General features: G+C 46.6%; 1 protein-coding gene across 1 annotated transcript in view; it reads left to right on the top strand.

Moving 5' to 3' along the window:
- SLC2A9 (solute carrier family 2 member 9) overlaps positions 1–25,714 on the top strand; it is a 191,137-nt gene that overhangs the window by 17,888 nt on the left and 147,535 nt on the right. The window contains 4 exon segments of the mRNA XM_031664719.1: positions 14,072–14,298; positions 18,331–18,455; positions 25,068–25,178; positions 25,181–25,212. Of these exon segments, the coding sequence (XP_031520579.1) occupies positions 14,072–14,298; positions 18,331–18,455; positions 25,068–25,178; positions 25,181–25,212 (495 nt within the window).

Consider the following 25,714-nt stretch of genomic DNA (forward strand, 5'->3'; position numbering starts at 1 on the left):
TGAATCCGTTCTTTATCCGAAGATCATCCATATATACTATTCAATACTCTCTTTTTTGGCTTACTATTTATTTGTAAGCACCTTTCTATGCTATTGAAAGTCCTCCATCACCAGGACGTTGAACAGCAGTGTGGAGCTGCCTCCTGTGATGTCCTGTCCTCCTAATGTGGGCCTCTGAGGTTGTTATCAGTTTTTCTCTAATATGAGACGCTGCTGCATTGTATAAATGGGGAGCTGTGAGTCATTGTTGTTTGGTTTGGTTTGATCAGAGCCAGCACAGCTGCTGACTGATGAGGGCCCAGGGACCTTTTCCAGCCTGGGGCGTTGGTGTCCAGGTGTCCCAGGCTGTGGGTGTCAACTCCCCCTGCGCCATGCTCTGGAGGTCCCAGCGATTAGAGCTGGACAGCCTGCCTCTTTGATATAGAATTTTCTCATTTCATAAAGTTTCTCCAAGAAAAATGCCTTTATTGAGCCAAATGGGGAAAGGACCTTGGTCCTATCAAATCTCAAGGACGCTCAGCTTAGTGCGGTGGGGGCAGTGGTTTCTGTAGCCAGAAAGCTGGGGATAGCTGATCCAGCAAGATGGGAGGTGGGGACACTTGGAGGGGCATGTGGGAGTGGCACAGCTGGTGTGAACAAACCAGACAAGTGAAACCAGAAACACCCTATTTCTGACCCACAGGAAGACCCTGACATTTACTGAGGACCTGCTATATGCTGACATCATGCTCGGGACTTCACACACCTCATTTCGTCCTTCTGGTGGCCTCATCTACAAGCTAGGGGTTCTTATTCCCGTTCTATAAATGAGTTATTCCAGAATTGATGTTGCAGATGGGGCCCCTGCTACCTCAAGCAACCAGAAGTGATTTGACTGGTAATGAAAACAGTTTGCCCTTTTCATTCTGGCCAACCGGAGGATATGCAAAAAGGAGAGCAAAATATCATCTCAAGTCTGCGTCAATGCACTGTCCCCTGTAAACACAGCTATGCAACCTCTCAGAAGAATGTTCCAGCAGGAGGTAGGCTCAGGATTGTGATTGAATAAAAATGATATTGGGAGTGCATTCACTTCTCTGCTTCTGCCTGGGGCCAAACAGACAATGAAACTTACCTTCTTTATGTTTCCCCTCATTAAACCCAAGCATTTGGCTGCCCCCTCACTGCAAAGGTGGATGAGGGGAAACCCAGGAGGCTCTGAAAGCCTTACTTGCCTGGCTGTTGCTTGTAACTGATGTCTCCTCTTTCATCATGTTTCATTTCATTCTGAAAGCTAGCTGTGGAAACAAAATCGTCTCAGGTGTCTAGAGGCACAGGAGCCTCTTTCCCAGTGAGTCAGCCAGGCTCCTCCGGGAGAAGCACTTGGGGAGGAGGAAAAAATACCACAAACCTGCAAACCCAATGATCAAGTCAAGCCAAAATGGGAGCTGAGTGTTTTTCTTAGGACAAGGGAGGTGTACTGAGAGCTCCGAACACCACCTTCAGGTAGGATAATTCCCTGGCGTGAGTCACAGGCATTGGCACAGGAATTGGCACAGGAATGCGGAAGTGCTCACAGCTATGACTGCCCACAATGGTGGCACACAATGCTAAGTCAGCAGAGGAAGAGGTGCAGGGGTGAAGTCCAGAGGAAACCAGGGCCAAGCTCCAAAGAACTCCTCCAGCAGAGCCTCGCGGGATGCACTTCATCCCCACAGCAACAAGTTATGACAACTCATGTGAAATTTGTCTAACAAGGAAACTCATTAGAGACTCAGAGTCCAGGGTTTTTATTGGGGGGTGGTCATCTAGGCACTCTCTGCTTGCCAAGCAGAAAATTCCAGATTTCCAGAAAGAAAGCAGATATAAACCACACTGAGACAGCATAAACCACACTGTTTGCACAGTTTAGGTACATTGAGTCACTCTTACCAGATCTGGGAACGGTGGCAACCCTTCCAACATCCAGATTCCCAGATGCAAGCCCAGGGCTTACCCTGCAGCAGGTTTTTCTAGGAAGAGAAGTCTCAGGCCTGCTGTGCAAGCTCTTTTCTACACAGGAGGCCTTACCTCGGGGAGCCAGGCTACATTAGGTAGCACTGCTGGGATTGTGGGATTTTGTTCTTGTGTGGCCCTAACTTCAGAGGGCCTGGTTCAGCAACAGTCACTTTTTAAAGGACTTCTGTACTGCGTGCTTCCCTGTGCCAGTGTGTTCAGTGGTGCAGACTGTCTTTATAAAACCCTAAGGCATTGTGGCATGACTTCCTCTCTCATGCAATGGTGTGTGTACTCTGGCCCGGCCACCAAGTGTTCTACTTCCGTGTATTTTTATAGCACTCCTGAGAATAATTCCCAGGGAGTTCATGAGAGGCTCTGTGTGAATCAGTAAGACACATTAGTATTGTTAAACAGGCTACAAGATAATTTGCCTCCCATTGTCTGGCAATTTCTTTTATTATTTGGAGATGTTCTAAGCCAGTCTTCTTGGCTGGGAATTGCAGAGTTCAATTTTATGTCCAGAAGCTTGGCCTCCAGGTTCCTGGCCTGGGAGATAATGGTAAGTGATTCGTGGATTCTTGAATCTGACAAATAAATGAGTCTAGTCCCCTTATTTTACAAATATAGAAATAATAATATCAACAACACTATCACTAACCACCCCAACTTCCAGTTTTTATTATGTACTTCATATCGACCCAGCACTGTGCTGTATCTTCATTCTGTCATTAAATCTTCACAATAACTCTTTAAGAAGGGCAACAATTTAACAGACGAGGAACCTGAGGCACAGAGAGGTTAAGTAACTTACTTAAGGTCACCCAGCAAAGAAGCGGCAGAGCTGAGAGTGGAATAAAGCCAATTCCAAGGACCCTTAACGTTGATAGCACTGCCAGAGAGGCACACAGATTGCTGAAGATCACCCAAGATCACAGAAAGACTCAGTGGTGCAAGCAAGTGTTAAAGCCAGACTCTTGGCTCTGTGTTAAGCCTCCTTTGTTTTAACCATGTAGCCTCTTATTCAATTGTTTGCAGTTTAAGCTGTAGTTAGTGCTAGCCATAACATCAATACTTCTGCATCAACTCATAACAATTTTGATCAGACTCATCATCTTATATCAGTTGCAGGAGCTTTCCAACAGGCCTCGCAGCCTCTAGTCTAATTCCTGAAATGGCCTTCACACTGCATCTATGAAGAACCTTCTTAACCACAAATTAGAGCTGTCAATTCCATGCTAAAACCCTCCAGTGGCTCCCCAGTGCCCACAGAATTTTGTGTAGACTCCTGAGGCTGGCAGGCAAAGCCAGGTACAGGCAGCCTCCAACCGTCTACTGGGCCACCTTTCAACCCACTGTGTCTTTTACAGCTCCTCTGTGGCAACCTGTGGTCTCCAGTTTCTGTACCTTCAATAATTCTGTTCACTCTGTCTGTTATCCTCCACCTGAGCCCACTCCATCTGCCCTTCTTGCTTGCTTGACTTGGATTCCACAGCCTTTCTTGGCTTCCTATTATCATGGCATTTTTACTCCATGTTATAATTGTATGTTTACTTGGCTACTGTCTCCACTAGATCTTGAACTCCTTGAAGGCAAGAAACAGCATAATTTGTATCTAGAAGACAGGATGGGAAGCTGGGCCCCTGGTAGTGAGGAAGCAGACCTGTGAAGTCAGACAGAAAGATACAAGAATGTGCCTCGTGGTTGTTGGCTGAATGAAAAAGTAACACAAGGAATCCCAAGTGAGATACGAATGAGTGAGATGTCCCAAAGCAGGCCTAGAGGTTACCTACCACAGTGGTCTTAAAGCAAATTGTTATTGCAGAATGTTTTCTTCAAACAGGAGCAAGTTCTCCCAACACATAAAAGGAAAACTCTAGGTAAAGGCTTATATCTCCAAACCTTTATGACTTGGCCTAAATCTCTCCTCCTTCTTGAAGCCTCAGGTCACAGTGCAATTGTGATGGCATGGGCTCTGTAGTTGGGTTGATTATGTCAGCAGGGTAAACTTGCTGCTATAATAAACAAGCCCCTGTATCTCAGTGGCTTAACACAATGAAAGTTTTCATTTATATCACCTCATTTGAAGGAGATGAGCAGGAACACTGTTCCATGAAGCCATTCAGGGACCCCAATTCCTTAAGTGAAGTGGTTCCACCATTCTCTAGGACTTTGGAGTCCTCTGCTGGTTCCTCTGTGGCTGGCCAGCTGACAGGAGCAAGCGTGGAGCAGGCAAACAGACTCAAAATGTCTTGGTGGACGTGACACATGTCCCTTATACTCACACTCCTTGCTTGAGAAGTAGTCATATGGCCCCACCTAGGTGCGAGGGACTCGGAAAGGTGGCCTGGCAGTGTGTCCAGGAAGAGGAGAGCACTGTGAGGTCTAGCAGGCCCTGCAGTTCTGCCATCTTTGGCATGGCTTTGGGATGTGTTTCTCCACTCCAGAGTTCTCTGTTGTGAATGAAACTTCTCAGGATGGCTACAAGGTTTGAATGAGATGAGATATCCAAATGTCTGATACATACTTAGCAGTCAACCAATCTTCATTCCATGTCTCCTCTTCTCCCCTAAAACAGAGGTATTGATATCATCATCTTTGTATTTTCTACACTTAGAGCTGGAAAAAGTGATGGTTAAGAGATGGACTCTGGATCCCGGCTCCCTGAGGCATGCCAATGGTGTGAGCTTGGGAGGGCCCCTTGTGGCTCTGTGGCTCACACACCTCGTCTGCCCAAAACAGAGGTAACAAATAGTACCCTTGTGGAGGGCAGGAAGTGAGTCAGTATGCCTCCAGTTCTTAGAATAGTACACTGCATATTGTAACTATGATGTGTGGGTTACCTGTTTTATTATTATATGGTTACTGCCACACAGCAGAAACTCAGAACAAATTCTTGTTTAAGCACCCATTCTGTATCATGCATCACCAGTCATGTGTTCACATATGTGAGGTTCACACATCTCAAGCTTGGGGAATGTTTGTGCAGTGAATTCTCTGAGCAAACTTCATCACGGGCTTCAGCCTTGGGGTAACAAGGCCTTTCACCTGGGCTATTGCTGAATTCAGACCTGGAAGACAAACATTCGGTTGCCGAAAGCATTGGCTTACAAACAGCTTTCAGGGAACTTTTGAGAAAAGTGTTTCTGCAGGGGGCCCAGGCTATGTGGCTAGGCTTCCAGCCCCTCCAGAGTCTGTAGAGGCTTCTGTCGGCCATTTCCCGACGTCACAGTAAGAAACTTCCACAGACTCCCAAAGCAATGCTTGGCAGTGGGTGAGCTGAAAACCCTCTCTTTTCCCACCAGGCTCCTGAGTGCAGTGCCAACACAAAGGAAAAGAGAAAATTTCCTCCCAATCAGCATCCTTTTCGTTTCCTTACATTATTTCCAGGAAACCAGTCATTACTGAGGCCTTCCAGGGTGGGTATTAGCCAGACTCCTTGCAAGACAGCTGCAATTGCTTGAATTAGTCTAAGAGTGCCATAGGGACCAAGTTCATGTGCAAGAATGACCTTGCACATGCGGAGGTCTCCTGTTCATCAGGTGGCAGGAGGGGTGTCTGTGAAGTCCCGGATACTCATTACGTATGCCAGCTTCTCTGAAGAGTCTTTACTCTGTATGTACTTGCAGTAGTTCTTGGGGCAGCCTCTACCCCCTGTCTTGCTGTGGCCCCTCTAATCCTTGCACTTAGCAATCATCACTGTTTCTCCCATTAGACTCTGTACTCCTTGGGGGTAGTTGCTGCTGTATTCACTGGGGTCTGACAGAGTATCCAGTCCATAGCAAAGGCTTAGTTGATATAGTTGATATTTACCTTTTTTTTTTTTTTTTTAGATGGAGTCTCGCTCAGTCACCCAGGCTGGAGTTCAATGGCGCAATCTCGGCTCCCTGCAACCTCTGCCTCCAGGGTTCAAGTAATTCCCCAGCCTCAGCCTCCTGAGTAGCTGGGACTACAGGCATGCGCCACCACACCCAGCGAATTTTTGTATTTTTAGTAGAGATGGGGTTTCACCATGTTGGCCAGGCTGGTCTCAAACTCCTAACCTCAGGTGATCTGCCCGCCTTGGCCTCCCAAAGTGCTGGAATTACAGGTATGAGCCACTGCGCTCAGCCAGTATTTACTCTTAAATCAATAAATGCACCATTAGGTTTATCTGCTTAACTTTCACATCTTAATCATGAGTTCAAGAGTTCAGTTTGTGGAGCAGTTGCATTTGTGCCCTGAAGTTTGGCAGCTCCAGCACAAAAGCCTCTCCAGCGCATATAAGCCGTGACTGTGGGCAGGTTATATAACTCTCAGGCGCCTTGTTTGTAAATGAGGGCTTTTACCTCTAGAGCTGTCGTGAGGGTGAAGTGAGATTATTTATGTGCTTTGCTAGAGTTTCTGTATTTCTGTAGTTGTAAGGAACAACATCAACTTAATCTGATTAAAGCCGAAAAAGTTGTTGAGAAGAGTGGGTTGCTCACAGGATCAGTGGGAGGGCTGGAGAGCCTGGCTTGGAAGCTCTATAGCTGGTAATACTACCCTAAATCACTCCCAGAGCTGGTCCTATGGGCTCCTCTGCAGCCACCACTGCTGTTGACTGCACCGCTGGCACAGGACATTGCTGCCCCCAAACCCAATCCCACCAGAGCTCCCTCTGCTGCTGGAGAATCCTTCTCAGCCCCATGTCTTAGCCCCACTAGCACCTTGGTCAAAGTTCTGGTGTCTGATTGGCTGAGCCTTAGTCACATGTCCACTTCCAGCTGCAAGGGATGCTGGGAGAGCGAATGTCTGGCGTGTTTAGCTTCTGTAGTGATGTGTCCTCTGTTTCCCACTCAGGATTCTAAGGCAGCAAAGTCTTCCAGGTGGGAAGAGGGCTTCTGATGCTGGGGAGCCTAAAAGGCAGATAAATGTCCAATAGAGGACATAAAGCCTTGACGTTGACTAAGTGGTCAATGTCAGGTAAATGTCCAGCCACTGAGAGAGAACACAGTGGTCATTCTGAAGGCTGCTGGTAGCACCCTAATGAGGGCTCAGGAATCAGTGTCCTGGTAGCCCCAGTGAGGGGATGGCAGTTTGGACCAGTTGAGTGGTGGAATGGTGGAAGTGGTGAGAAGCCTTTTTGAAGCCAGGCAATATATTAGTTTTCTAGAGCTGCTGTAACAAAGTACCATGGACTGAGCGACTGAAAGAACAGAAATGTGTTATTCCATAGTTCTAGAGGCCAGAAGTCCAAGATCAAGGTGTTGGCAGAGTGGGTTCCTTCTGAGGGCTTTGAAGGAAGGCTCAGTGCCAGCCCCCTCTCTCTGGCTCACAGATGGCCATCTTCTCCCCATGCCTCTTTACATCATCTTCCTCCTGTGCCTGTCTATCTCCACATTTCCCCTTTTTATCAGGGTACCAGTCACGTTGGATTAGGGCCCACTCTAATGACCTCATTTTAATGTTATTTGCTTTGTAAAGACTCCCCAAATAAGGTCACATTCTGAGGTACTAGGGGTTAGGACTTCAACATATGAAGTTTGGAGGGGAACAAAATTCACTGTGTACCAGTGTCTGTCTTTGTGTCCTCTTTCTATAAAGGACACCAGTCATAGTGGAGTAGGGTGGGCCTTACTCCAATATGACCTCATCTTAATTAATTATATCTGCAATGACCCCATTTCAAATAAGGACGCATTCTGAGGTACGGGGAGTTAGGACGTTAGTATGTAAATCTGGAGGGGTAGGGTTAAATACAATTCAACCTAACAGTCAGGGATGAGTGAGGGTGGATTAGTTGAGGAAATTGGATCAAGGGCAGGAGTTAAGAATGACTTCGTGGTTTCTGGCTGAGCAACTGCAGAATGGTGGTCCCATTCACTCAGGTAGGGAGGAGCAGATAAAGGAAAGGAATTCAGGGGCAGAGGTACAGGCTGATGAGTCCCATTCCACACTGGTATAGTAAGGGATCTGTGCCCCAACTGTGCCCAGCAGGACATAAAGAGAAGTTTGTTAGAAGCTTCCAGGAAAGTTCCTCTTAGCACCAAGAGATCTATGAGAGGTCAAGGTTACTCTCTCCAGCCATGCATGAATAGAAAAGCATGTGGCTGAAACTGGTACCAGGAGCCATCCTACAATTGTGAGCGCATGCTGTCTTAGGATGAGGTCAAAACTATGGAAAGCAGAGTGAAGCAACCAGGTGGCACCTGGATTCTTGGCCATTCTGGGCCACCAGATCAGCCATCCTTGAAGCTCACCACTCCTGTAAATTTGCATTTCTGTAAGTGTCCTCATTGTTCAGCTATTTGAGTTGAGGTTTCCTGTTACTTGCAGCCAGGAGCATCCTTAAATGACACAATGCATTATCAGCTCCAGTAGATGGAAGATCTTTGAGATCCAGGGTTATGTTCCGTATGTTCATCTCTGTGTCTAGCTCAGGGCCCAGTACTCAGCACATGTTTGTTGAATGAGTCAGTGCATGATGTAGATCAGTATCTTGCGCATTGAGGTCTGGAAACTTCATCATCAATATAAATAGCTGTAGCTGTTGATAATATATTCTATCCTCACTCCATGCTATCAGTAAGACAGTTGTGAAGCCAGAAAGAAAGAGAAGACAGAAAGAAGATAAATACCTCGCAAGCAGAGGGTGTCTCCCCTCCTCACCTCGTTTGCTTCCATCAGACCATTTGCTTACGTCTGAAACCTGGGAGTCTTCTATGTTCTTCTTTCACTTTCTGCAGCACCCTCTGTTCTCAAACCTGGAGCCAATCACCCAGGAAGTCCTGCCTATTCTGCTCTCAAAATATATCTTACATCCATCCACTTCCTTCTGTTTCCTGAAGCCATGGTTAGGTGGAGACAGGCAGGAAGGTTTCTTGGTGGAAATTCGAGGAACTCCTCCCAGAGGAAAGATGGAGGTTGGGCAAGCACCAATAACAGGCATCCCATACATCACTCCAGGGAAACAGCAGGTTCTCAAGAACTATTTTTCCCCTCATCTTTTTCTCCTTCAACCCTCTAAAAGGCATCTTTATTTTATAGTAGTAGAAAATAACTGTGTCTCTCTAGGTGCCTGCTGGAGGAGCCTGCAGTGCATGTGGCAAGCCTGCATTGGTTAGCTCAGGCTGCCATGTCAGAATACACAGATGGAGTGGCTTCAACAACAGACATTCATTTTCTCACAGTTCTGGAGGCTGGAAGGCCAAGATCAAAGTGTCGGCAGGTCTTTTCCTCCCGAGGCCTCTCTCCTTGGCTTGCAGATGGCTGCTTTCTCGCTGTGTGCTCCCTGTGTGTGTGCATCCCTGGTGTCCCTTCCTCTTCTTACAAGGACACCAGTCATCCCACATTAGGGTGGCTTCCTTATGACCTCATTTTAGCTTAATTGCCTCTTTAAAGGCCCTGTCCCCAAATGCAGTCACATTAGGGGTTAGGGCTTTAACAGGCGAGCCTTAAAAACATCCAAATCTGTCTCTTTCTCCACCTCTGAATTTAGCTTGCTTTGTGTTGGCTTCATTGTCAGGCATTCTCTCCTGTGGAGGTGCAAGGTGGCCCCAGTTTGGTGGAAATTCTCCTTCCGATCATTGTAATTAAAGTCCCAGGCATGAATCTCCTTGGCCTGAGCGAGGTTACATGCGTTCAAGGGTTCTCAACCAGGGGGCAGGAACACAGTTCAGTCCATGACTTTCAGGCTGTAATTGTCTCAGAAAGTCAATTGCCCAGAAGCAGAGCCTGAGACAGGGGTTGGGATGTGCACATGGCTTGTGGAGGAAGGGCTCTTCAGGAGTAATCTTTAAGGTGAGGAAAGCAGAAAGCAACAGGGGAAGGAGCCAGGCAAGGCTGCGCTCCCCGGTCAAGTTTAGCCTCATCTGGGGGAGTTCTGGGATATAATCACAACACAGAGTCACCCAACTTGAAATAAGGGGGCTGCATCCGCCCCTACCACTCATCTGTCACTCGCTGCAGGAAGCCCCGGGAGAGGGGGATCCACCTTCGGAGCCAATGTCAATCTTCTGGAGAAGAGTCAACCCTGAGCCTTTAGAAGCCAGCATTCATTGAGCTGGGGAAATCCCTGAGGGGATAGGTAGATACCAGCCAGCCGGGAAACCTGATCCTCAACCCTGCTTCTCCCAGCCTTAGAAGACTTGACTAGCATAGTGAGAATGGCAAGAACTCTGGAAGAAGGAAACGGGTTCATGATGGGACATAAGGAGAAAGCCTGGGCATGATAGATAAGACCAGAAGACTTCGGGAAGGCAGGGTTCCAGAGTGTAAAACAAAGCGTCAACACATCCAAAACATGAGGCTTCAATGGTACAAGCTGTCCCTGCATCACCGATTTGTTTTATTATGGACACAACCCCTTTGGTATTACAGATGCATGAGCCGGGAAAGCAGGGATAGAAATCATAAGAAATCTTCACCCCTGTCCCCCACTGCCTAGCACACATCTACCAGAACCAAATACTGGCCTTCTCTGAGCTCACACAGGACTTTCGATTCCCTGTGTTATGTCACTTAGCATTTTGGGTTGTACTCATTATGTTCCTGTCTCTTGCCTGATAAGGGAGCTCTTCGACGTAAGAACCATGTGTATTTATGGCCCCTAGCTCCCAACACAGCAGCTTGTGTGCAGCAGGCAAGCAGTAGATGTTGGTTGGATAAATGGAAGGATGGGTGGTGAATGCTCAATGCTTGAATTTTTCTACCACAGCTCCCCAATGTGGCCACCCTTGCTTGCATCTGAGCATCCTTGTATGCTTGCACGCTTTCTGTTCCCTCATCCATTTATTTACTCACCATGTATCTGTTGAGTGCTTTTTATATGCCAAGCACTCAGGCATGAGCAAAGCTGCCAAAGTCCCTGTCCTCATGAAGCATGCAGCCAAGCAGGGAGCACAGCCAAGTGACAAGCATGTGGACTGTGCCATTCGGCCTGTAACAAGTACCAATGCAGAAAATAGAGCAGCCCAAAGAGGTCAGAAGATGCTGGGGAGGGCGAAGAGCTCACCACTTTGTTCAAAAGATTCTCTAAAATGGTGACTTGTGCAGGGAGCACTGAAGGAAGCAAGGGAGTGAGCCATGCCCAAGAGGCTCCACTTCTTTGAAGATGAGAGTGGAGGTCAGTGTAGAGATAATCATAGGAAGCTACATGGGATATTTGGAGTCAGATCCTGAGGACTTTGCCAGGGTTGAGACTCTTCCTCTGAGCAAAATGGGAAGTCACTGGAACTTTTAAAGAACTGATCTGACTTGCATTTGGAAGGGTGTGCTGTTATCAGGGGATCTCAGAGCCTGGTTGGGAGAACTTTGCAATAGCCCAGGTGAGAGAGGACATGGTTTGCACCAGGGCTGGAAAACAAGGGAAGGCAGGTGTCTGGGCACAGATGCAGGTGCAGAAATACAAGCAGAGGGCATGTGGGAAGGGTCTCTTGGGATTGCCTGTGTGTTCTCAGTGAAAAAGAAAGCATGGTCATCAGCTGAGAATGATAAATAGGGGATTTGAAGAGAGAGAGAAGACATATGAAATAGTCCTCTAGGAGAGAAGGGTGCTGGATGGACCGGGAATATGTAGACTCAGGGGAGCTTTAAAGCTTCTTGAGGTTGGTGGTCATGAATTTCAGGTGATACAGGACAACACAGTCATAGGTTTTTCTACAGCCAACCTGAGCTTTGTAGATGCCCGGTGGACAGAGATTTAACCAGCTGGGTTTTTGCCAGGCGTATGTAATGAAAGGGGGTGGGTGGGCATATAAATGTTTAAAGGGATGAGCCAAGGAATTCAAGCTGGGTACGCAGGAATGGATGGACACAAGGAGGGTGAGGGATGTGGAAACAAGGCATGATCTTGGCTTATAGGCCCATTCAGGCTGAAGATTTATTGGAAGGGTCTGTGGAGAAAGCCATTATTTCCATAGGTTCTCTGGTCTACTAGGGCTTAATGAAAAGCACTTTCCAGATTCAAACTGAAGTAGAATTCCCTGTGTCTTCCCCTAATCCGTCCTGGTGCTCTGCACCAAGTGAAAGCATGGCATGGAGGAAGGTGGCTCTCATGCTTTCTCTGGCCTTCTCTTGTCCAGGCGAAATGTCTCCAGCCCCTTTGACACTTCTCAAGGGACATGTCCTCCAATCTCCTCATCACCCTACCGTTCTTCCTTATATTTGGTCTCTTTTTCCCCTTGAGAGCTGATGACTTTCTGGGTTTCATTGGGAAGATTCTACACCATTGGAGAAGCTAAAAACAATGAATCAGGCATCCTAGGTGGAGTTCTGGGGGCACTGGAGTTCTGCTTTCAGAATTGATCTCCCTTGTTTCTGTTGCTGTTCATCCACAGGAAACAAATGGAAACAATGATTAAAGTCCTGCTCTGAAGCCCAGTAAGTCAGCTTTGCAAGGAATTTGCGCACATTTCCATCCTCACTGCAATGGTGTCAGACTGAGGGTTATTTTGGGAAGGAATATATTAATATGATAAACTAGCCCAGAGAGTGTGCAGTCCCATTTGCTCATGTTTCAAGTCAGACGTCCATGTAATTTTAACATTCTCACAACCTTTCATGCAGTTTTAACATTAGCACAAAATACACCATCAGGTCCAAAGCAAGGGTTCAGACCAAAGCCTTTGGAGGCATCCTTGGCTCCTCTATGCCTCTCCACCTCTGTCCAGTCCATCAGCAAATCCCACCAACTCAGTCTTCAAAATATGCTAGGATCTGACCACTTATCACTACGCGCATTGCTCCCAGCCTGGTCCAAGTCATTACCAGTGGTTGACTAAGCTGTTGTGGTAGCTCCCCAGCTGGTCCCCCTGCTTTCACACTTGCCCCCTGCAGTCCAGGAACAACAGAGAAGATGGAGTGACAGGATTGAGGGAAAGGGGCTCTGCAGTTGGGAGCAGCCATCAGACAGTGTCAGGAGGTGACATGTGAGCTAAAACCCTGGTGAGATAAGACCGTGATGTCACGAGAAGAGGGGATGGATGGCAGGGACAAGGGCCATGAGTCAGGAGCCAGCCTTGTGCACCCAGGGGGCAGTGAAAAGGCTGATGAGTTTGGAGTTGGCAAGAGTGGTGTGACTGGTAATGAATGAGCTGATGGTGGCTGGATCCCAGCCACACTGGGGGACTGGAGATGGGAGAAGTGGTTTGATTGGGGATCTATTTTCGAAGTAGTGCAGCTAGCATTCAGTGATTGATTGGATATGGGTTGTTCCCAGACTTTTGGCCAAGCCACTTAGAAGACAGAGGCTTCATTTACTCAGATGGGAGGGCTGTGGAAAGAAGAGTTTGGTGCACGTGGCAGGGGCTGGTTAGTAGTGGGGATCCAAGAGTTCTGTTTTGAACGTGCTTGTTTTGAGAAACCTCCTAGGCCTCCAAGTGGGAATTCCAGGAGGCAGTTAAATATGTGAGTCTGGAGTTGAGAGGAGAGTCCATCCAGGTCAGGGACATAGGTGGGAATTGTCATCATCTGAGACATCTGAGACAAGGCGACTGGATGAAACCACCCAGGGAGGGCATATAGAGGGAAATGTGACTAGAGAGATGGGCTGGAGCTCTGGGACACCCCAAGGTTGAGGGGTGAGGACAAATCAGCCTAAACACAGAAGGAGAGGCTGGGTGGGGGAAAACAGGGGAGAGTGGGGCTGCAGATGTCCAGAGAAGACCAGGTTTCAGCAGAGAGGGAGTGGCTCACATATCACATGCTGCTGAGAGGCTGTACAAGGGAAAGGCAGAATTGGCCGCTGGATTTGTCAAGGCGGATGTTGATGGCCTTCAGAAGGGCAGTCTCAACGGAGTGGTGGGAACAACTAATGTCACGTAGGACACAGCTGGGGCCACGTTTGTCGAGGAGTCTCAGTTGGAGAGGAGCAGAGGCAAAGACCAGTAGCTGTGAGGATGAGGGCCAGGAGAGACAGTGCTGAGATGTGTTTGTGCAGGGGTGAATGAGTTGAGAGGGAAGAATTTTTTTTTCTTTTGAGACAGGGTCTCACTCTATCATGGCTCACTGCAGTCTTGACCTCCCAGGCTCAAGCAATCCTCCTACCTTAGCCTCCCAAATAGCTGGGATTACAGGTATGCTTCACCACATCCAGATAATTTTTCTTTTTCTTTTCTTTTCTTTTTTTTTTCTGTAGAGACAAGGTCTCACTATGTTGCCCAGGCTGGTCTCAAACTCCTGGGTCAAGCGACCCTCCCACCTTACTCTCTCAAAGCGCTGGGATTGCAGGTGTGAGCCACTTCACCCGGCTGGAAGGAATTCTTTACTGGGGTGGAGGCTGCCTGGGAAGGAGGAGGTGAAATCTGATGCAGGAGGAGACTGGCACGCCCTGGATCAGAGCAGGGAGAGCTCACCCAGGCGCAGGTAGGCAGGTGAGTTTGGGGTGGCTGGAGGAGATCGTCCTCAGCTGACAACGGCCTTTGCCACCCGCTCTGTGAATTGTTCTTTAACATTGACAGACACAGGTGTCTAAGATTAAAGGAGACAGCCTCTGTAACAGCTGTCAGCTTTCTTGCGATATTCCGGAGGTCTCACACTGAGTCTGTCCTAGGGAGCACAAGTCTTAAGGGGTGGGTCTGAGAATCTAGGTATTTGTAAGTGTTTAGTTTAGTGAATCTAGTAAGCAGTCAGGCTTGAGGGTGCCTCAGAGGGGCTCACAGTACTCTTAAGATCATCAGTAATATTATCTGAGTATCCAGTGTCCAATTTGCCTGTCGCAGGGCAGTGGAGAAGGTGTACAGGATTAGAGGGTCGAGTTCTGATTTCTCGCCAGCCCTTTATTCCCGCTGTCTACAGATTAATGAACACATCATTTTGCCCAACCTCCAAGAACCCTCAGAATCTGGCCGCTGCATTCCTCTCCTGCCTGACCTATCTGGACAGTCTTATCACAAACTTTTCTTACCCCAGAACCTACACCAGTGAAGATTTGCCCTGTGAGGCCTCAACGGGTAGAACCGAGACCCACAGGCCCATAGATGGGAGCTACAGAGAGAATATTTTGGCTTGTCCTGAGAAATTAAAAAAAAAAAAAAAAAAAAGGTTTTGCAGTCAGGATGCTTCTGCCCTTGGATGGAAGGTCAAAGACAGAGGCAGCATTTCTGGGGCCCAAAGCTAGGGTCACATGGTGGAGGGGGCAGGGGGCAGGGACCCCAGAGAGAAGGCTGGAGCCACAGAGGAGCTGCACCTGCGATGGTCGCAGAGGGTGGGAGTGGGGCAGCTTGCTTCTCCTCATCCCAGCCCTCCGTGAAGGCCTCTCCTTGGTCAACACCCCAGCCCCCAGGAAGCCAGAACCCTACCAAGAGTGGCCAATCCTACCAGGAATTCCTCCTATGAAGCCAGAAGGCAGGGGATTCAGGGAGAGCAGTTCCCTTTGAAACAGAGCAGATACTAGAGAACAAGCAGGCAGGAGACGCACAGGTCCCAGGTGTACACGCCCATAGCCTCGATGCCTTTACTTCTACAAGTCAGGATTGCTTTTTAATAAGCTTTTGTGGGACAATGTATTTGATGCCTGTGTTCCTAATTAGACTGTAAAGTCCATGAGGTGAGAACAGGAATGACTCCCTTTCCCAGCAGAATACAAGTGTCTGACCCTCACTGTTTGCTGACTGAGCTGGAGAACACGCTTTCAGCCCGGGTTCCCCACTCCAAAGCCTTATCTCCCACCCCTCCTCTCACCCACTGCCCCACTTTCTCCATAAGGAAACTGGAGGTTCCTTAGAGACCCGCAGGGAGAGCCAGGAACTCTGAGCAGTGTCGTGTGTGGCTGCTGTGTGTGGAGGTTCCACCAACAGAAACGAATACCTTCAGGCTCATCTTGATTGCACCCAGAGCTTGTGACCTTGCTCACAGAATCAGGGACCTGCATCTTGAATGGAGGTTTTAATTGTCTGCCAAGTCAATGACTTTCTATTTTCTACCATGAGGTCCATTTAAATGAATTCTTTAAAAGCAAAATTATATTTCTTTTTGAATAATTAATACATTCCTGTGGCTGAACTTTCAAAGGGATCAACTGAATATAAAGTGAAGGGTTTCCTTTCCATTTCTGTCCTCCAGCCATTCTGCTCCCCTCCTTGGAGGCAACTGGTGTTACCAGTTTTTTATATGTCTTTTCCAAGGTTTGTGTCTAATCTACACACACAGAGATGCACACACACAGACACTTTTTTACATAAATTGTTGCATATTTTACAAAAAGTTCTGTACCTTGCTCTTTGTACTTTGTATATCTTGGAAATCTTTCCATATCAGAATATGGAAAGCTGCCTCTGTTTTAATGTCTGCATCATGTCCCAGCATATGGATGTATCACAATTTATTTAAATAGTCCTTTATTCATGGACACTTGGGTTGTCTCAACCACCAGCTACTGCAGTGAGCAAGCTTTGTACTATCGTCATTGAGCTACAAAAGTCATTGACCATGGAATTCTCCAGGAAGATCTAGAAAGAGAATAAAAATTAGTGGAAAGTTTGAAACAAATCAGAAAGAGTAGATAGGGCTCTGGACTAGAAGTCAAGGGATGTAACTCCTAAAAGTAATTTTAAAAATTGCTTTTAAGTTCAAGTTCCTAGCTTCCCACAATTTACTTCTCAAGTTCCTAGCTTCCCACAATTTACAAAACAATTTAACATATGTTAACCCATTGAGTCTATAGGAAAAAAATAAGCTGTAAAGGGCTAAAATGTTTCCCGAACTCCTTGACTCACTGACTACATGACCTAAAACAAGTTTCTAGGCTGGACGCGGTGGTTCATGCCTGTAATCCCAGCACTTTGGGAGGCTGAGGCGGGCAGATCACCTGAGATCAGAAGTTCGAGACCATCCTGGCCAACATGGTGAAACCCCGTCTCTACTAAAAATACAAAAATTAGCTGGGTGTGGTGGTGCATACCTGTAATCCCAACTACTTGGGAAGCTGAGGCAGGAGAATCACTTGAACCCAGGAAGTGGAAGCTGCAGTGAGCAGAGATTGTGCCAATGCACTCCAGCCTGGGTGGTAGAGCGAGACTCTGTCTCAAAAATAAAAATTAAAAATAAAACAAGTTTCTAGCTTGCCAGCAACCTAGTTAACTTGTTTATAAAATAAAGATTATAAGAGTACCTATCTCTTTGGGTCATTTTAAGGATTAAGTTAACTACTCATGGAAAGTACTTAAAACAGGGTCTATCCTATAGCAAGAATTCAATAAATGTGGGCTTTTAGGATCATTTTGCAAAAGTGAGGAAAAGAAAACACAGAGCAATGAAGTTCAAAGTCTCCTAGCTCCTGAAGGATAGAGCTGGTGCAGGAATCCAGGTCCCCAGACTTCCAAACAAGTCAAGTATTTGAGCCATGAGGTCTTAGACATGTGTTTGTAAAACAGTGATGGCAGTCCTGACACAGAGCTGTTAATAATAATTATTGCCATGGAAATTTCCCTGATCTTCTTTGAGAGGATTAGTCCAGTCATGCACTTAGTACTGTAGTTCATCAAATCTAAGATGCCATTGGGTCTAAAGAGTATTGTTATTTTGTGAGTCACTGGAAAGGAAAGGAAAGGAAATAAGGAAGGGAGGGAGGGAGAGAAGGAGCCAACCAAAGTTGTAGAACGCTATGCTGCTTGTCAAGCTGTTGTCTCCCAGCTCCACACTTACATTTCTAGGTTCGCTCTCCCTCTGATGCTGGGGCTGGGACCTGCACCCCTATTTGTCCTTTGCCAGTAGGGGCACTAGAGGAGAGAGAAGAGACTTGCTTTTTCAGGTTTTTCTGAATTTCCTGCCAGTCCCAGTGATGACATTGGCAATTGATTCCAGCTTCCAACTTTTGTCCATTTCCAGAACCAGAATCATATTGCTCTTCAGAGGAAACAGTCCAGTGGACAGTGCCCACTCTCAGAGGTCTTCGGGGCCCTCCTCCAGGCCCCTGAGGTGTCAGCCCCACATGGGAAACATCCCTTCTTTAGAGGTCTTCCTTTTGACATCTCAGTTCTCCAATATCTGCTTAACCAATTTCCTATGTTAAATTCTCTCCATTAAAGTACCTCGAGTGGTTTCTATTTTCCTGCCTGGACCCTGACTCATGAATTATAAGATGACCATTGACTTCAGAAATGTTAAGTGATAGTCCTAGAATTAATGCAATAAAATACTACCACAGGGAATTCATAGATGTCAAGGCTGATGGTGCCTTTGGAAGTGACCTAGTAGACCTTAGGGCTGAACCCAGGGGCATGAAGTTCCTTGCTCAAGGTCGCACAGCCAGAGGTGGCAAGGCTAGTCTCCCTGCACTGTGCCTGAGTGTTACTCTACTCACCCTTCGTAAGGGCCTGGCTCCTGCTCCTGGGATGGACAGTTCAGTGACATGCCTCATGGTGAGACGTCTTCATCAAATCTCTCCTTTCTTTCCAGGAAGCACACTTTACTGGCTAATAATGGGTTTGCAATTTCTGCTGCATTGCTGATGGCCTGCTCACTCCAGGCAGTAGCCTTTGAAATGCTCATCCTGGGATGCTTCATCATGGGCACAGATGGAGGTGAGAGTTCACCGTGATGGGGAGGGAACAGTAACATTTTCCTTGGGGGTGTCCCAAATGCGAGAGGTGTTTGGGGCTGTCACATGACTGGGGCTCTCTGCTGGTATTGAGTTGGCAGGGTCCAAGGATGCTGGAACTCTGCATAAAGTGGGACAGTCCTATGGGATGAACCATCCCATTCATGATGCTCTAGCCCCTAATTGAGGAATGCTGGTCAGGGTCCCCAGTCTACCCACAAAGACCTGGATGGTCTTCAGCACGTCATGCCTTCCGCTTGGTCACCTTCATCGTAACGTTCATATTCCAAGGTTATTTGTGGTTTTCAGGGGGCTTTTGTAAGGATGGTGTTTCTTCTCTGGGCCTCCGACTCATTCGTTGTTTCATTTACTCACCAAGCATTTGTGGAGCACCTGCAAGGTCTGGCACACTGTAGGATGGAGACACAATGATTAACAAGACCCTGTCCCTGGAAAGGGACAGAATGGAGCTTACATTCTAGTGGGCAGACAGATACATAAGGTAGATAGTAGCAGGTCCTAGGAAGAAAACAAAGCAGGGCAGGAGGGTGGTGAGGGCTGTTTTAGAAAGGCCAATCAGGGAAGATTGCTCAGAGGAGGAAACATGAGCGGAGACCAGAGGAGCCAAGTGTGAGAACTCTTCCCAGCAGAGAGAAGTGTATGATGTCCCAGAGGCGGAAGGAGGCATGGCACATCTGAGAAAGAGCAAGGAGATGCATGGGTGCTGATGAGGCCAAAGAGGAGCTGGAGCCAGATCACACAAGACCTTGTAGGCCACGGCAAGGACAGTGGGCCTGTGCCAAGTGTGCAGGGAGGGTTGAGAGGAATGTGACATGAACTGGTTTGTTCCAATAAGGAAGAATGAGGGGAAGCCAGGAGTGAAATCAGAGGAACCAACTGTTCAGGGGAAGGGACTGGGCTGGGTGGGGAGCTGGGGAGAAGGGGACAGATCCTGGCTGTGGGAGTGAGAGTAGGAGACAAGATATATTGTCAGACAAACTCTGCTCTCTTTCTAAATAGGCAAATCCATAAAGTGTCACTTTTAGGCATTTGTGGAAAGATTGCAAGCCTTAGGATTAGAAATCCCTGAGTTTGGATCTCAGTTCTGCTGCTTGCCAATTTCTGATTTGTGCAAGTTACTTAATGGCTCTGAGCCTTGGTTTTCCCATTTGGAAAATGGAGGTAATAATACCTTCTTTGAAAGGCTATAGTAAGGCTGAATGGAAACTCTCTCTCTCTCTCTCTCTCATACACACACACACACCCCAACATACACACACGTATATACTGCCTGGAACCTAGCATGAGCTTCTTAAAGGCTAATTCCCTTCCTTGTTGATGTCTTAAAAGCTGAGGGTACCGGGTTGTTCAGCTGAGTGAGATGAACAACAAACATGTCTCAGGGAGAGGTGGGCAGGAGAGTGGGGGCCTGGAAGTAAGGTTGGGAAGAGGAGGCTTCACTTTCCTTTGTTGCCCTGCTGGAGGAGAATAATCTAGGACTCTCTGATAGTCCAAACTCAAGATGAAATCTAGATCATCTGTCTATTCATGAGTCTATTCTACTTTAATAGATGCCTTCTATTCAAGTAGAAGGGAGATGGCTATTGAGAGTTTATCCGTAAGAATGATGGCTGGTGTCTATGTAATGTTTTGTAATTGACCAACCATGTTCATGTTTTTCATCTTTTTTGATCTCCTCCTATAATGAAAGACTGTTTTTTCATGTTCATTTTACAAATGCGGGCACTAATGCTCTGAAAGCTGGAGTAGGAAACTAGTTAAGGGTGAAGACTGTGGAGTCAGACTGCCTGAGTGCTCTCACTTGCTTCCATTAATTTCATTAATTTATCTGTATAGGTTAGGTTTGCTGCATTGAAAAACCCGAAAACTTAAGCCATGATGGCACCACTACATTTTAACCTTGGCAACAGAGTGAAACCCTGTCTCTTAAAAACAAAACAAAATGAAACAAAACAAAAAACAGAATGTAGTAGCTTGAAATAATAACCATTTTACTGTGCTTTCACTTCGGTGGGTGGGCTGGGCTGTTCTGCTCTGGGCCAGCTCTGCCAATCTCTGTTGGGCCTTCTCATGTGTCTGTGATGGCTTCAGGTAGGTCAGTCACTGGATGACCTGGGATGGTCTCATGCCTGTGTTTGGGTGTTAGCAGGTGGCCTGGTCTCAGGGGCTGTCAGTGGGCCAGCTCATTTCTTGGCTTCCCACCCTGGGCCAGGGGGGCCTGGGTTGCCTTGCATAAAGTTCGTGGGCTGCCAACAGCAGCCAAAGGAGAAAGTCCCAATGTGTAAGCACTTTGCATGCACATTTCCTGATGTCCCTTGATGTCCCTTTGGCCCAAGCAAGTCCCATGGACAGGTGCAGAATGAATGTCAGAGAGGACCGACTCCCCAAGGATGTGGATCCAGGGAGAGGATACAAATCAAGGACCACTGCAGCAACCACTAACCTCACAGTCTTGGCCTCTTTCCCACCTGGCATGGCAACTTAGTAGTAAGGCCTCCCTTGTTGGGTGATGTGAAAATTAAATGGGCCAGGCGCGGTGGCTTACACCTGTAATCCCAGCACTTTGGGAGCCCGAGGCGGGTAGATCACCTGAGGTCAGGAGTTTGAGAGCAGCCTGACCAGCATGGAGAAACCCTGTCTATACTGAAAATGCAAAACTAGCTGGGCATGGTGGCACGTACCTGTAATCCTAGCTACTCGGGATGCTGAGGTGGGAGAATCACTTGAACCCAGGAGGTGGAGGTTGCAGTGAGCCGAGATCGCCCATTGCACTCCAGTCTGGGCAATAAGAGCAAAATTCTGTCTCAAAAATAAATAAATAATATTTATTATTTTTTACATCAATACAAACATGGTACCAAATGGTGTTGGAAGCAAAATTCATGTACATAATAAAGTTAAAATAGGAGACTGTGCTGCTACTTTGTGTTTGTGAAAGATTGCACTGGACGTGTCCCTGCCATGGCCTTCCCAGTGCTGTCGACATGCCCAGGGGCGCAAGGTCACGTCTTCTGAATTAGGAGCTCACTAGTGGACAAGCCCATGGCTGCTACTTTAGGAGAAGTCCAAGATCAGCAGGATCAATTGCTTTTGAGGGCTTCTGTGGACAATCTGTTCCAGGCCTCTCTTCCACCTTCAGGTGGTGGCCAGAAATCCTGGCATTTCCTGGCTAATTGTTGCATCAGTCCAGTCTCTGTCTCCTCATCACATGGCCTTCTCCCATATCTGTGTCTGTGTCTTCACATGGCCTTCTTATAAAAATGAAAAGTATTGAATTTAGGGGCCATCCTACTCCAGTATGACCTCATCTTAACTTGATTACATCCGCAAAAACCCTATTTCCAAATAAGGCTACATTCACAAGTAACAGGATTTAGAGCCTCAGCATATCTTTTGGAAGGATACCATGCAACTCACTATAAGAGGTGACACTGAATGGAGACTGGAAGGTTAAGAAGCTGTGGAGCTCTGAAAACAGAGAGTTCCAGACAAACAGAAGAGCAGAAGCCAACATCCTATGATCAGAATGAGCCTGGAGTGTTCAGTGAACTCCACATCCAGGACTCCTGGGGAGGAGAGTGGCAGAAGATGGGCTCAGAGGTCAGAAGAGTTTGCTCACGGGTAGGGATGCTTGGTACAGCATCATGGGCCTAGGATGACCAACCATCCTGGTTTGTCCAGGACTGAGGGGGTTTCTGGGTGGTACTAGGCAAACTGGGGTGAGCTGGTCACCCGATGGCGGACTTTTCACGCAGCCCACCTCCTCGTTCACTGCTGCTTTAGCCACTAGTATCTCCCCTTCCGTGTCATCTCACAATGAACAAATAAGAATAATCGTCACCATTTATTGACAGCTGAATCTAAGCTGCGCACTCTGCAAGGCATTTGACATGTGTTCCGTAGGTGCGTAGCACCATGTGAAGGAGATGCTACTGCCACCCTAGCTTTACAGAAGAGGCAGAGAAGCTAGCTCCATGCCTCCGCCACTGACGACACTGCCTCTGTGCTACAGCTCCCTCATTTCCTTACTATGTTTTGTGAGATAATGATTATTATCCCCTTGTGGGGAGAAGGAGCATCAGGATAAAGAACAGTTTTTGAAGTGTTTTCAAGTGACCACACGAGAGCCCAGTGCCTTACATGCAGTCATTTTATTCTCATTACAGCAGAAATAGTCATCACTGTATTTTGCAAATAAGTGAGCTGAGAGTAAAAGAGATGAAGTGACTTGATTGAGATCCCCCTGTGAGGAAACCAGGGCTGTAGGACTTGAGTCTGGTGTAGCACAGTTTTCCCTCTATTGCCCTGCTTGCGAAGAATAATAGACTAAATTGTTTGGTGGCCAGCCAATTACTCCATGAGGCCATATGCTCCCAATATATGTGTTTTGGATAAAAGTTCAAGCATCATCTGGTCTATGTTGTGACAAATAATTTCCATCTCTTTGCTTCTTAAGCATGTTTGTTTTGAGTGGTAAACCAGAAACAGTATCCTGGGCTAAGAGGCAATGAATGAGATTCCCAGTTTGTAAATTGGGGTGTGCGTTCCCTTCACTAATTTTCGGGAAAGTCCTTCCTGAATGCTAGCAACTGGAGTGAACTCAGCTCAACTTGAAGCACATTGATTGGTGCCTAAACTGTGTTGGGAACTATACTAGAGACATTGGAAAACTGAGATAGGAAAGATATTTTTGATGCCCTCACAACCTGGTGAAAAATTAGATGGTAATAATAGGTGCTAATAATGCTAATTTGTACAGTATTTTACAATGAATAGATAACTGAGCATATCTCAACTCTCACAGACATCCTCTGAAGCTAGGCTCAATACTTATCCCCATCTTGTGGAAGCTGAGAGAAGCTCACAACCCCACCCAAGTTCCCACAGCTTGTAAGTTGCAGGGATTTGGCCCAAGACGCCTTGTGACTCCAGATTATGCAGTCTGTGCTCTAAACAAGCAATGAATCTGCCTGGGATAAGTGCAATGTAGTCATTTATAGGCCTATAAAGTGACTTAAGAATAGCCCTGCTCAGGTATGGGGGAAAGCAAGGTTTGTTTTTTTTAAGTTGAGGAGTCCTTGTATAATTTTTACTTACAGGCTCACTGTGTGTGCAGTAAGCACTTTGTAAAACATCTTTATAACTGTAGTTTTTATTCAATATACCTATCATAAGCCTCTGAACATGTAAATTTATCTCAAACATCATTAGATTATATGTGGGTGACCTATTTTTATAAAATGAGTGTAATAGCATCTGCCATAACTGAGTCCCTTAATTTATGACAAGAGGCAATGTTAGCTGGCGGGAAAAGTTCAAGTTCTAAGATCAGAGGCCCACTGGGGCTCTATTGGGCAAAATAATTTTTTAAGCATCTCTAGACATGACTTGGTGATTTAGACAAGTTACTCAACTTCTCTGTGCCTCAGTTTACTCATCTTTAGAAGAGAAATAGTAACAGTATATTTAATTCAGAAGACTATTGTTAAAAGTAAATATGTTAATACATATAAATAGATGAGAAGGATTCCTGTTACTTGGTAGCCACTGTGTGTATTGGCTATTATCATTGTGACCACCATCACAACCATCACCATCATTGCATCACTATCACCATCACCACCACACCATCACTATCACCACCATCACTATCATCACCATTACTACTACCACCACAATCACCATCATCATTGCTACAACCATCATCACCATCAGCACCACCACCATCACCATCATTACCATCACCATCACCATCACCACCACTACCATCACTACCATCATCATCACCATCGCCATCATCATCACTATTGCTACCACCATCAACATTACCATCATCGTCATCACCACCATCACCATCATCACCATCATGACAATCATTACTACCACCATTATCACCATCATCATCATTGCCACAACCATCATCAGAATCATCACCACCACCATCACCATCATCACCATCATGACCATCACTACCACCACCACCATCACTACCTTACCACCACCATCATCACCGTCACCATCACCATCATCACCATCACTACCACCACCACCATCACTACCATCATCATCACCATCACCATCATCATCACTATTGCTACCACTGTCAGCATTACCATCATCATCATCACCACCACCATCATCACCATCATGACCATCATTACGACCACCATTATCACCATCATCATCAGTGCCACAGCCATCATCACAATCATCACCACCACATTACCATCATCACCATCATCACCACCATCATTATCATCACCATCATGACCATCACTACCACCACCACCACCGTTATCACCATCACCATCATTATCACTGTCAATACCATCAACTCCACCAACACCATCAGCTGTGTTCTGTCCTCTGAAATGCACCTCCAGTCATACTTTAGGGATTAAATTATAAAGTACATGGGAAAGCTTTGGCAATTTGTGCAAAGTGCTGGGAAAGATGCTGTGGCTACAGTGCTATTTAACGTCCAGGGCAAAGCAGAGCCAAGAGAGGCACTGTAACCAGAGTGCGGCTCCGTCAGGAAGACACCTCTCTAACTGCTGCTATGCTTCTTCTACAGGCATCGCCCTCAGTGTGCTCCCCATGTACCTCAGTGAGATCTCACCCAAGGAGATCCGTGGCTCTCTGGGGCAGGTAACCGCCATCTTTATCTGCATTGGCATGTTCACTGGGCGCTGCTGGGCCTGCCCGAGCTGCTGGGAAAGGTGAGTGTGGCTCCCTGGTCAACCGCATCTGCCCTCATCTCATGTTACCACTGCAGGAAGGAGCCTTTTCTCCAAAAGCTGGTCCCTGTATATTGCAATTCCTGGTGTTCAAGCCTCTTACTTATTATTGGAGAAAAGTTGTGGAGTTCCTTTAATTTTTTTTAAGGACATAAAGAATACATAACGAATTGAAACCTTATAGAATGTTTAAGTTCACCCACCCAATAATTATCATTAATAGCTCAATTTGTGTTTGTTTAGGCATCTTCTGTGCTTTAAAAACCTGTATAAACATACATAGTTTATTGTGTTTTTGATGGAATTATGCCATATGCATTGATCTACAACCTCGTGTTTTCATTTAGTATATTTTGGGCATGTTTTTGAGATGTTAACTTAGCTCTACCTCATTGTTGAGTCTCTTTTTTCCTGAATAAATAATTAGAGTCTTCTGGTTTTGGCTTACTGTTTTGGGAGAAGGTGGGCCTGAATTTGAATCCCA

This window comes from Papio anubis, chromosome 3, assembly GCF_008728515.1.
Source record: "Papio anubis isolate 15944 chromosome 3, Panubis1.0, whole genome shotgun sequence".
Taxonomy (NCBI): domain Eukaryota; kingdom Metazoa; phylum Chordata; class Mammalia; order Primates; family Cercopithecidae; genus Papio; species Papio anubis.